Here is a 13,011-nt window from a genome sequence, read left to right as displayed (position 1 = left end):
TCTTTCTTTTTCTTTCTTTCTTTCTTCCTTCCTTCCTTCCTTCCTTTCTTTCTTTTTCTTTCTTTCAATTGAAGTATAGTTAATTTACAATGGCATGTTACTTTCAAGTGTACAGCAAAGTAATTCAGTTATATATATATTGAATATATGTATTCTTTTTCATATTCTTTTCCATTATAGGTTATCACAAGATATTGACTACAGTTCCCTGTGTTTTAGAGTAGGTTCCTGTTGTTTATCTATTTTATATGTAGTAGCATATATCTGTTAACCCCAAACTCCTAAATTCTCTCCTCCCCCCACCCCTGCACTATCCCCTTTGGTAACCATAAGTTTGTTTTCTGTGTCTGTGAGTGTATTTCTGTTTGTAAATAAGTTCATTTGTATCATTTTTTTATGTTCCACATATAAATGATATCATACGATATTTGTCTTTCACTGTCTGACTTACTTCACTTAATATGATAATCTCTAGGTCCATCCATGTTGCTGCAAATGGTATTATTTTATTCTTTTTTATGACTAATATTCCATTGTGTATATAGACCACATCTTCTTTATCCATTCATCTATCGGTGGACATTTAGGTTGCTTCCATGTCTTAGCTATTGTAAATAGTGCTGCTATGAGCATAGGGGTGCATGTGTCTCTTCGAATTAGAGTTTTCTCTGGGGTAATCGGTTTCTAAAATGGCTCTCAATGACCTCCACCTCCTGGTATTCATGTCCTCATATAATCCCCTCTCCTGTGACCGTGCTGGACCTAGTGACCTGCCGCTCATGGCAAAAGTGATGGGCTGTCCCTTCCGAGAATAGGTTATAATAGACTATGACTTCAGTCTTGCCCGCTCACTTTGATTAAGCTTGCCGCCATGTTGTGAGCTGCACTATGAAGAGGTCCCATGGCGAAGAAAGGAGTTCCAGCCAACAAGGAACCAAGATGCTGGCCCTCAGTCCAGCATCTCTCATGTGACCGGATTTCCCAACAATCATTTATGGGTGCTTGGAAATGGATCCTTCCCCAGATGAGTCATTGGATGAGACCAGAACCTCAGCTGACACCTTTTTTATAGCCTTGTGAGAGAATGCAAAGCAGAGGACCCAAGTAAGCCACCCCCAGATCCCACTGATTATGTCCATCTTGTAATATACATTGGTAACTTTAAAACACCTATAAACTGTATTTTCCTTTGTTAGAAGAGTCTTAAGTTACTTCCCTGGTGGTCCAGGTGTTAAGACTGTGCTTCCACCGCAGGGGGCACGGGTTCCATCCCTGGTCAGGGAACTAAGATCCCACGAGTCATGCGGCATGCCCCCCCCACCAAAAAAAGTCTTAAAACATCATTTTCTCTCTTATCCCTTTGGATATACAATAAATAACAGATTGTACTAGATTCATGTCTTATAATAATGTGTAAGAGAGATTTACTATTACCAGTGAGCCATGGGAGGGCTGTGAGCAGGTGAGGACCAGGGCCAGCTCTGGATATAGAAAAACCCATCTAGGTTCATGTGGAAGAGGGGCTGGAGGGGACGGACAGGAGGCTGGGGCCTATGACTGGGGCTGAGTAAGAAAGCCCTGTCCAAGTGACACAGGTCAAGCTGGAGACCTAACAGCACCCACAAGAACTGTACAATTCTGGCAAATCCATCTCCTTCTCTGGGCTCTGGTTTCTGCATCTATAAATAGGCCATAATTATCCTAGATGTATTAGTTATCTATTGCTGTGTAACAAATTGCCCCCAAACTTAGCCGTTTAAAGCAACAATAAACGTTTATTGTCTCACACAATTTCTAAGGGTTGGAAATCAATGAGTGCCTGAGCTGTGGGGTTCTGGCTTAGGATCTCTCACGAGGTTGCAGTCAGGATGTTGGTGGGGACAGCTGTCACCTGAAGGCTTCGCTGGGGCTGGAGGACTTGGTTCCTCAACACGTGTGTTTCTCCAGCGGATGATTGCTTGAGTGTCCTCACAACGTGGCAACTGCTTCCTCTAAAGTGAGTGATCCTAGAGAGAGTCAGGCAGAAGCTGCAATGACTTTTATGACCTAACCTTGGAAGTTACACTCTGCCATTTCCACAATACCCTATTAGTCACACTGTCAGCCCTATTCAGTGTGGGAGGAGACTACACAGGGGCCTGAATACCTGGAGGTGAGAATCACTGGGGCCCATCTTGGAGGTGGGCTTCATAGTTCTGATATAGTATCTTTATTATTGTAAACAATACTGACTTCAGAACTATCTCAAAAGATTTTTCCCCTCTACTCAACAGCTGTACTGTTTAGAGGTCTGTGGCTGCAGTAAAAGCCCTTTCTTCCTTCTCTGTAACTGGGATGGAGGGAGGGCTAATTCATTGGGCTGGAATAACAGACACAAATAAAGTCAACTTCAAAGTTAATACGAAACACTATTTCCCAAGGACATGCTTTCTTACTCACACTGTTGGAAATTCTATCAGTAAAAATGAAACATCCCACCCTTGCCTGTAGGATCCAAGTCATTTGATACATAGTAGCAGCCTCAATTTCCAACCCAGGTGCAGAGTAAAGGGTTTCTGGACCCAACACTACACATCTACATTCATATTGTAGTTTGCAAGGATACAGGACCCTGGTTCCTTTTGCAGTCCACACACTGCTTGGCTTTGAGCCTAACATACAGTCATCACCTAAACTCCACTCTTCCTCCAAATCCTATAATAACTCTACCTTTTCCTTTGTCAAGATGCTCCATGATTTCTCTGTTGTGTGGTCTCCATTATCTCAATGGGTCAATAAACTTTAATTTGTCAGACTATATTCCTGGTGTTGTCAGGCTGATGGATTAAGACACCTATAATCTTCAATTGCCGTGGCTCCCATTCACCCTTGGGACATAGATTCCCTTCTCTTATATGCCCAAACCATTCATCATCCGACCCCAGCCTATTTTTCTAATCTCAGTTATTCTTTCTTCTTACTATTTTCTTTTGAAAGGGAGATATAATCATTTCCATACAGTAAACTGCACGTCTTATGTGTACAACTCAGTGAATTTTTAAATATGTGTACGCCCAAGTAATCACCACCCAGATAAATATATAGCACATTCGGACACCCCAGGAGTCTCTCTGTTCTCACCCTGCCAATCTATCACCAATCTATCACTTTTTGAACTTCAGATTCCTTTTATTTTCACAGAAACACATATAAACATTCATAGACTTTAGTCATCTGGAACGTCCTGCCTCAAAGAATGCTACCTTTGGCCTCTGATGTTCCTTCTGTCCTGGCAAGGGCTCAAGTCCCACCCGAAACTTTTGAAAATATTGCAGGAATGAATAAATGAATAAAAGTTATAGCTGCGATTGAATGCGTGCCTGGTGGAATGGCGCCACGACCAGTTCCTAAGGGGAAGTGCTGATTGGGCAGTCACGTGATGGGGGCCGAGCCTTCCCGGAGCAGGTGAGGCAGGTGCGGTCCTGTGTCCGGGTAGCCCTGCGGGGCAGCGGCGGCCATTTTGCGGGGCGATCACGTGAGATGACGCACGCTCAGCGGGGCGCTCACGTGACCAGGGGCGTGCTGCGGCCGCCCGGGCGGACCCGGCGAGAGGCGGCGGCGGGAGCGGCGGTGATGGACGGGTCCGGGGAGCAACCCAGAGGCGGGGGTGAGGCGGGAGGTGGACGGGCGGGAGGAGGGCGAGCCCCTCGCCGGCCGACCCCAGGATCCCTCCTGCCGGTATGGGGCCGTGCGATCGCCAAGCACTCCGGGGCAGAAACTCCGGGATCCGGCGCTGCCAGCTTCCACCCACTCCCGGGGTCCCGGGTTCCCTGGCCTCTGCGTCCGGATCCCTTCCTGTCTGGCGCTCTAGGACCCCCGAGAAGCTGGGAAACCCCATAATCCAAGCCCCCGGGGCAGGCCCGGGCTTGTTGCCGGCACCACTTCCTGGTGGGAGGGGCGGGTCTCCCCTCAGTCCCCTCAGGCCAGGGGTCTGGTTGCATGAAGTGTTCCCTCAGCCTCCTCCCCCGGAAGAATGAAGGATACAGGCCCAGGACTCCTGCCTCTTTCTCCATCAGGGACTCAGTTGCCTGGGCCCCCAGTCACTTTATCTACCAGGGACCCAGAAATGCAGGGTCCCCTAGCGTTGTCCTCCCTCAGGGATCATGAACCACTCCAGTTCCCTGGATCCCCCTAGGACCCAAGAGTCCAGGCACCTCTTCCCTCCTTTCTCCTCTAGGGCCCACCAGCTCTGAGCAGATCATGAAGACAGGGGCCCTTTTGCTTCAGGGGTGAGTTTGAGGTCTGATTATTGCGGAACAGATTTGAGGAGTGAGGCCCCATTCTGATTCCGCATTCCCTGCAACTCCATTCCCACTCTAGTTTCATCCAGGATCGAGCAGGGCGAATGGGGGGAGAGACACCCGAGCTGGGCCTGGAGCAGGCGCCCCAGGATGCATCCACCAAGAAGCTGAGCGAGTGTCTCAAGCGCATTGGAGATGAACTGGACAGTAACATGGAGCTGCAGAGGTGTGGTCCCTGGGACCCAGGAGTCCAGCCAGTGAGCCCCTTCTCCTCAGAACCCAGGAGTCCCAGCTCCCAACCCCCACTTCCCCTGGGAGCCTGGAGTCCAGGCCCACAGCCCCCTTTTCCGTCAGACCCAGGGGTCCAGGACCCCACCACTCAACTCAGCACTCTGGACTCCCAGCCCTCCCCTGCCCTAGGATCTTGAAACTCTCCCTCAGGGAGTCATTTTCCCCAATTTCCTCAATGTCCACCTTGTGGCTCTCCCCCATGATGGCTTCCTGGCTCAGGCCTCAGTTTCCTTATCTTTGGTATGGGGCGGACACCAGAGTTTCCATACTCCGCCTGATCCTCCCTCCCCAGCACTGGCTCTCCTCTCTCCTGCAGGATGATCGCGGCCGTGGACACAGATTCCCCCCGAGAGGTCTTTTTCCGAGTGGCGGCCGAAATGTTTTCTGACGGCAACTTCAACTGGGGCCGGGTTGTCGCCCTTTTCTACTTTGCCAGCAAACTGGTGCTCAAGGTGGGCGGCTGCAGGGCTGTGAGCCCAGGCAGGCTCCCCTATGAGGACCTGGGAGTTGTGAGGTCAATCCCTGTGGCAGCCCAGTAACCACAGAGGGAATGGAGAGAGACAGCTATGGACCGCTTGTCTGCTTTTTCAATCATTTATTCATTCAACAAACATTTATGGGGCCTATGGTGTGTGTGACCTGTACTCGGCACCCAGGACACAGAACAGAAAAGGCTAGGTCCCTGCTCTCAGGGAGCCCACGTCGTATGATGAGTGCTGAGCGAAGTAAACTAGGGTGACGTGATTGGGCAAAGTGGTCAGGAAAGACTTCTAAGAGGAGGTGACGTGAAAGCCAAAGTTGGAATGACAAGAAAGATGCAGTGATATATTGTATAAAGATGGGGGAAAAGGCATCCTGTAGAGGGGCAGAACATGCAAAGGCCCTGAGGTAGGACCAAGCCTAGTGTGTTGTGGGCAATGAGGAGGCCCATGTGGTTAGAACAGAGTGAGGAGGGGGAGAAGGTGAGAGATGAGGGCAGATTACGAGGGTCTTGTGGGCCACTGTAAAGACTAGCTTTACTCTGAGTGCGACAGGAGTGATTGGCTGGTTTTAAACAAGAGAGTGAGGTGACCTGATTTATAAATAGAAAAGACTTTTCAAGCAAGGAGAGCAAAATGTTCATTGTAGAATCTAGGTTGTGTGTATATGCCTGTACACTTTGAAATTTTTTTAACTTTTCTCTCTGAAGATTCTCATTATAAAATATTGGGGGAGGGGAAGCCCAGCAAATTATTTTGGCCCTTGTGGGTAGAAAAATGGATTATGGGGCACAAGGGCAAAAACTGGGAAGCTGACGAAGGGGTACCTGTAATAGTCCTGGCTAACGGAAGACTGGCCTGGAGTCAGGGGGCAGCATTGGAGGTGGAGAAGTAGATTTCTTGATGTGTTTGCAAGATTGAGCTGATGGGGCTTGAATGTTAGAGGTGAGGGGGACAGCAGTCAGGGTGATGGTAGGGCTGCGTGTGGAGCTGGGGACAGCAGGTGAGAAGCAGCGAGATAAAGGCTGAGTAGGGAAGCTTAGGGAGTTGAAGAGCAGGCGTCAGGCCTTACCTGGTCTGAAGGTCAGAAAGCCCTCTCTGGGGAAGTGACATTAGACCTGAGCTTTGAGGGATGAGTGAAAATTCCCTTGGTTGAGGCCCATTGAGGCAGCAGAATCAGCATGTGCAAAGGTCCTGAAGCAGGTTAAGAATTTGGTGGGAATGAAGATATGGAAGAAGGGTGGGAATTCCCCGGTGGTCCAGCGGTTAGGACTCTGTGCTTCCACTGCAGGGGGCACGGGTTCGATCCCGGGTCGGGGAACTAACATCCCACAAGCTGTGTGGAGTGGCCAAAGAAAAAATAAAAATTAAAGTTTAAAATTAAAAAAAAAAAAGATATGGAAGAAGGGCAATGAGGCACAGAAAAGAAGAGGAAAATTGGAATGTGATCAGGTCAGAGGCTTCACACAGAGCCTTGTGGGCCAAGATGTGCTTTTGATTTTTTATCCCAGAGGTACTGGGGAGCCATAGATGGTTTGTGAGCAGGGCATTTGACAGTGACCAGATCCACTTTACAATTTATGAAGCTCATTCTGACTGTGAGTGGGAAAGAGATTGTAGAAGGGCAGGAGGGGAGGCAGAGAGTTGAGAAAGGAGGCTGGGGGCCACGGCCCCAGGCAGTGGGGACAAGGCTCAGTCCCTAAGGCCCAGCCCACTCCCCGCAGGCCCTGTGCACCAAGGTGCCCCAGCTGATCAGGACCATCATGGGCTGGACACTGGACTTCCTTCGAGAGCGGCTGCTGGGCTGGATCCAGGACCAGGGTGGTTGGGTGAGGCCCCTAACCCCACCCAAGCCCCCACTCCTCTGGGACCCCTAGGCCTTCCTGAGCCCACCACAGTGGTGCCCCCCTCCCCATTTTCGGATCATCAGATGTACTCTGTAATGTGTTTTCTTACATGTCTGATCAACCCCTGATTCATAAGGCACCCACTGAACTCTCCATGACCCCTGACCTCCTGGTGACCTCTGACCTGACTCGTGCCTTCTGCCCTCCCTGGTGCCTCTACTTCCTTCGGAATCCCTCAAGTTCTATGATAACTCTTTGGCCCCCAACTCTTTATTACCATTAATCTTAGGCCCTTGCCCCCACTCATGCCCTCTGACCTCTCTGTGACCCCTCATGTGCTGGCCCAGGGCCTGCCCCTTGGCTGAGCTGCTGAAGTGCCTCATGTCCCTGTCCCCAGGACGGCCTCCTCTCCTACTTTGGGACACCCACGTGGCAGACAGTGACCATCTTCGTGGCCGGAGTGCTCACTGCCTCGCTTACCATCTGGAAGAAGATGGGCTGAGGCCACCAGCGGCCTTGGACTGTGTCTTTTCTGCATAAATTATGGCATTTTTCGGGAGGGGTGGGGACTGGGGGCCAGGGGCATTTTTCTTACTTTTGTAATTATTGGGATGGGGTGGGGAGGAGTGGTCTCGGGGGGCAATAAACCTCTTTCGGGCCACACTTTCAGAGTCTGAGTCACTGGGCCCACTTCCTGGCTGTCGCAGGAGACCAGGCTTCATGTGCTGACACATCTTTTTCTGAGGTTGCCTGGTGCCCTCTATGGGTAGGTGGTGAGTTAAGTCTTGGCCCTTCCCTTAAGGAGCCCACAGTCCTGAGGGGAACCGAGGTGACTTGAGATCACATGAGTCGTGTGTCACAGCCTAGGGTATTGTGTTAGAGGCAGCACTGTGCCAGGCGCAAGCCCGGCAGAGGGGGCTGGGGCGGGGGCGGGGGTGGGGAGTGGATATCAGGGTAGCAGGGTGCAAAGCAGCCTCCTGGACCCTGGGAACTAGGGCCTGGAAGCTTCCACCATATGGGACCACAGGAAGTTGCACATTTACTGAGGTGGAGAAATAGGGAAGAAGCTGGAGGGGGGCAGACCTCGGGAGGACTAGGAGAGCAGGGGAGGGCTCTGGAGCCTTTTGGGGAAGTCCCTGGAGGTTGGAAGGCTGAGGAGGCTGGAAGGCTGAGGAGGCTGGAGAGAGGGTCCAAGGGGGACTCCAGGGAAGGCCTGAGCTTGAGCTGTGTGGCTGCAGAGGAGACACACAGGCTGGAGACTGACAGGTTGTGGAGGGAGGGGCTGGAGGAGGAGGAGGAGTCTAGGGTCTGGCCCCTAAATGGGAAGGGCCCTCCAGGAGAGGAGCGCCCCCTGGGAAGATGCTGCGCTCACAAAGCGGCACGGTAGATTGAGCCACAGAAGGAGAATCAGGAAAGGGAATTACAGAGAATAAGGTCACTCGGAGAGCCACGGTTGTCACCTCTCTGACTCTCTTGGGTCTTCGTTGCTACGCGCAGTTTTTTTTCTCTCTAGTTGTGGTGAGCGGGGGCTACTCTTCATTGTGGTGCCTGGGCTTCTCGTTGCGGTGGCTTCTCGTTGCGGAGCACGGGCTCTAGGCGTGCCGTCTTCAGTAGTTGAGGCACGCAGGCCCAAGAGCAGGCGGGCTCAGTAGTTGTGGCTCGTGGGCTTAGTTGTTCCGCAGCATGTGGGATCTTCCCGGATCAGGGCTCGAACCCGTGTCCCCTGCACTGGCAGGCGGATTCTTAACCACTGCACCACCAGGGAAGTCCCACGCCTCTGGCTCTCCGTCCCCCTCTCTCTGGGTCCCTCTGTCCCCTTCTCTGTCTCTGTTCCTGTCTCTTTGTCCCTCTCTGGGTCTTTCTGTCCCCCTGTCTCTCTGTCCCTGTTTCCCTGGGTCACCTGTCTTCTCCCATACCCCCTGATTCCCCCCACCTTCTTCAGATCATCTTTGTCTCACCTCTTCCTCTCCCTCCACCTCTGAGCACTTTCCAGGTCACCTCTCCTTTCCCAGGCTAAAGGTCTTTGGGCTGAGGTATGAAATTTGGTGAATGAGTAACTCAGACCCCATTGTGACTGTGTGCCTGGGGCAACTGCCCCTCCCCCAGAGGCTTGCCCCAGGGACAGCAAGTCAGGGGAGAGATGTCAGATAAGACAGAAGTGAGGGGAGACTGAGTCACCACCCAGAGAGAGGGGACAATGTGGCCACGGGGGGGAGCCCAGGGAAACCATCAAGGGAACTAAAAAGACAGTGCCTGGAGACAAAGCACTCAAGGTGGCACCTTGGGGGAGGGGGCCGGACTTGGGGCCCAGCCAGGCCTAGTTCCCCGGGTCCCAGCCAGACTGCAGTCCACCCAAAATAGATGAGGTCAGCAAGCAGGCTCCACCCCGCCCCCCTGCGGGAGCCCCTTCCAGAGCTGAGTTCAGCATGACTCAGCACGGCTGCTCTCCCGGCCACTGGCCTAGACACCCCTTGAGGACCCCAGATACCAGCCTGACTGGCGTCCCCTTGATCAGGGAGTACCCTGTCCGGGCTGCTTGAAGAGGCTTCTCTGCAAGGTGAGCCCTGACCTCTGCCCCCAACGCCCCAGCGGCTTCAGCTTTCCTGCCCCAGCCGACCAGCTGCCTCCATTAGGGCACTGAAATAGGGTCAAAGTCCTGTCTTTGTTTCTCCTTCCCCCCAAACAACCACAATGGGGAGCTCCTGGAGGGCTCCTTCAGCCAGCTCTGCCACCCAGGCACCAGCCTGGTCCAGACACACTTTAAAAATGTCCATTGGTTAAAGACAGACATCCCATCCATAGGTCCCCAGACCCTCCTTGTTTCACCAGGACCCAGTACTTCTCCGTGATCTTGAAGGAGCATGTGTCAGGCAAGACAGGGACAATTTCAGCGAGGCTGCTTCAGAGTCAAAAAGAATTCCCAGTCTCTGGCTGCCTTCAAAGACATCTCCAGGAAGTGCAGCCTCAGAGGGACCCCCAAAACTCCAGTGTCATTTCACCCCTGCCCATCTCAGCTTCCAGAAAAAGTGACCCCCTAAAATAGCCCCTAGGTATTCCGAGGGGCCCAGACAATCTTTCGAGGCCTCCAAAAGTCTCTCCAAGACCCCTGACCTCTTTTAAAAGCCCCTGCTAGGCTTCTGGAAACATCCCTCTCCCCCACTCCGGGGCTGAACACCAGGGCTCTACAACTGTCCTTTTAATCTCGCAGATCACTTCAAGGGCCTAAAGACCGCCCTACCCCCCCGGGGAAGTTTCCAGAAAAATATGGACTTCCATTGTGAACTCTAAAGCTACAGAATCTCCCCCCACCTTTGAACCCCAAGGCTCCAGGTCCTCCTAGAGAGAGACCCAAGGTTCCAGAAATATCTCACAGCCTTCCAAACTTCTCAATGATCCGGGTCCCCCAGCGCAAACCCCAGTCATCTGGAGGTTTCCGCACCTCTGAGGAACCCCCCCAGGGTTCCAGTAAAGTCCGTGCCGTGACACAGCACCAGAATCCGATCTACTTTCCTGAGACACCCCAGGACCCAGGGATCATTATTTTCCAGGGTTCCCAGTGTCCTCATTAATCTTTCACCTACCAGAGAGTCTCCCTCTCCCCACCCCCCAGAATCCCTTGACTTCCCACAATTAGCCCCAGAGCTGTTGCATCCAGCGAAAACCCCCACCCCCCAATTCCCCATTTCACAACAGCCCTCGCGTACAGGCGCGTGACTTCCCCACCTCGGGCGCGGGGTTGGTGGGGCGCGGTGGGGGGGGGTCTAGGAGTCCTATATGCTCCTGATTGGTCACGCCTGGGCTCCAGGCCCCGCCTCCTACCACCGCAGATTGGCCGATTGCTCTCCCTGACCGTCCCACTTCCGAGGGCCCGCGCGCTATAAAAGAAGCCGCCTTGGCCACAGCCGCTTGCATCGCGCTCGGCGGTTCCCCGGATCTGTCTCTTGCTTCAACAGTGTTTGGACGGAACAGACCCCGGGTCGCCCTTTCCTCCAGCTTCTGACCACCCTCCAACCTTCGGAGTCAGCCACTCAGCTATCCTCGGTCACCGGGACCAGCCAACACCATTTTTTGAGCCGAACTCCTTATTACCGATCAACCATGAGCTCCCAGATTCGTCAGAATTATTCCACCGAGGTGGAGGCCGCCGTCAACCGCCTGGTCAACATACATCTGCGGGCCTCCTACACCTACCTCTCTCTGGTGAGGGTCCCCAGGACGCCCCCAGCCCAAGTTCCCCTCAGCTGCGCACCTCCGGGCCTCTGCGCACGCGCTGGCCTTCTTTGTCCTGTTGGAGAGTCAGAAGGCGGAGTCCGCATGCCTGGCCTCGCCTCCTGCTAACCATTGTTACCGCCATCTCTTCCCGCAGGGCTTCTATTTTGACCGCGACGATGTGGCTCTGGAGGGCGTGGGCCACTTTTTCCGCGAATTGGCCGAAGAGAAGCACGAGAGCGCCAGGCGTCTCTTGAAAATGCAAAACCAACGCGGCGGCCGCGCCCTCTTCCAGGACGTGCAGGTAAATAGTGTGTGGGCAGCGGACTACATCTCCCAACAGTCCCTGCACTAGAGGCCCCTTGACTGTAGCGGTTTAGGCACCGCGTAGGCTTCTCGGAGATTGAGTTCAGTCTTTTGTGGGTTATTACAGCTGGAGATCGAGGCGCACCCAGTTCTCCCAAGACGTGGCGGTCCAGAGCGCAGCGTGTAGTATCCTGGGACGTGTAGTTATAGGACACTGGGGAATGATAGATACAAACTCTTAGACGCTTTTTTCCGGTTAAGCCCTCTACTCTCGCAACTACTGGCAAATTAGTTTTTAGTCCTTTCCAGAGTATGTGGCTAGTACTGAGCCGTTTCTGTCTTCGGTATAGAAGCCATCTCAAGATGAGTGGGGTAAAACTCAGGACGCTATGGAAGCCGCCATTAACATGGAGAAGAACCTGAACCAGGCCCTTCTGGATCTGCATGCCCTGGCTTGTGCCCGCGCAGACCCCCACGTAAGTATCTCCAGTCATGTCTATAAGACCTTCCCTGGAACGATGCTTACATACTAAGCATTGGCCTCATTTGATTGGGCAGATTTCCTTCTGAGCCTCCTTCCCCCACCTGTCACATTGTTAGATCTGTACGTGGCAACATTTTCTCCTCTTTTATCACTCAGCTCTGCGACTTCCTGGAGAGCCACTTCCTAGATGAGGAGGTGAAACTCATCAAGAAGATGGGTGACCACCTGACCAACCTCCACAGGCTGGCTGGTCCCCAGGCTGGGCTGGGCGAGTATCTCTTCGAAAGGCTCACCCTCAAGCACGACTAGGAGCCTCCGGAGCCCAGTGGCCTTTGAGGAGCCCCTCTGGTGTCAGGGCTTCTGCCTGAAGCCCCTCTCTGCAGCCAGTAGGCAGCTTGTTAACCACACTGGAGCCCTCTCCCAAGCCATGGACCAAATGGAAACAATAAAGCTTTTTGCAGCAGCTAGTGGTTTTGTGTGTGTATCTTGGGGAAAAAAGGTGGGATCTATTTTCACAAGGCTTCTGGCTGCACTGGGCTGGCAGGGAGAGAGGAGTTTGGCGCTCTTTACTTCTAAGACATAACACCTGTGGGGTGTTGCTGTAGTGGGTTTTCTGCTTTGCCAGGCTGTTAACTGCCCCTTCTAAGATGGTAGAGCCCAGACTCCAGGGAGAGTCTAGTAAAACCTGGGGTTGCTAGCTGGAAGCAGACAGCTGTTAAGATCAGTAATGAGAAACCGGTTCACATGAGTTATGTTGCTAGGCACTTGCCAAGCTCTGAAAGTACTCTGCCTCAATTCTGGGAGGCTAAGTAGAAATGTGAGCTCCTTTATATGGGTAAGTCGAGACAAACTGTAAATTACCCATGGTAACCGGGAGGCACACCCAGGTCTGACCTCCAAAGGCTGTTTGTTACAGGTGTGGAATTCAAGGCACATAATAGGTAGAATCTGGCTAGTGGGTCGGAGCAGCTGAGGGCACATGGTGTGAAAGAGGTGCTGAGCTAGGGGTTCAGGGCTCAGCACAGACAGAAATGGGATGTGAAATTATCCAGATGGGAACTGAAGAAGCTTGAAGATGACTTAAGCAGCTGCTGGGTCCAAGCAATTAAACGATG

General features: G+C 52.6%; 1 protein-coding gene across 1 annotated transcript; it reads left to right on the top strand.

Moving 5' to 3' along the window:
• Positions 1–3,597: 3,597 nt before the first annotated feature.
• Positions 3,598–12,361, top strand: LOC102976053 (uncharacterized). The gene is given in 11 exon segments (XM_028477423.1): positions 3,598–3,646; positions 4,217–4,268; positions 4,360–4,506; positions 4,888–5,023; positions 6,775–6,879; positions 10,703–10,885; positions 10,887–10,961; positions 10,963–11,097; positions 11,264–11,410; positions 11,763–11,888; positions 12,053–12,361. Coding segments are annotated over 11 exon segments (1,293 nt in total). The 5' UTR covers positions 3,598–3,612; the 3' UTR covers positions 12,206–12,361.
• The last annotated feature ends 650 nt before the right edge of the window (positions 12,362–13,011 follow it).

The sequence above is a fragment of the Physeter macrocephalus genome, chromosome 17 (genome assembly GCF_002837175.3).
Source record: "Physeter macrocephalus isolate SW-GA chromosome 17, ASM283717v5, whole genome shotgun sequence".
Taxonomy (NCBI): Eukaryota; Metazoa; Chordata; class Mammalia; order Artiodactyla; family Physeteridae; genus Physeter; species Physeter macrocephalus.
The sequence above is the reverse complement of the archived record's forward strand: the minus strand, read 5'-3'. Positions and strand labels throughout refer to the sequence as shown.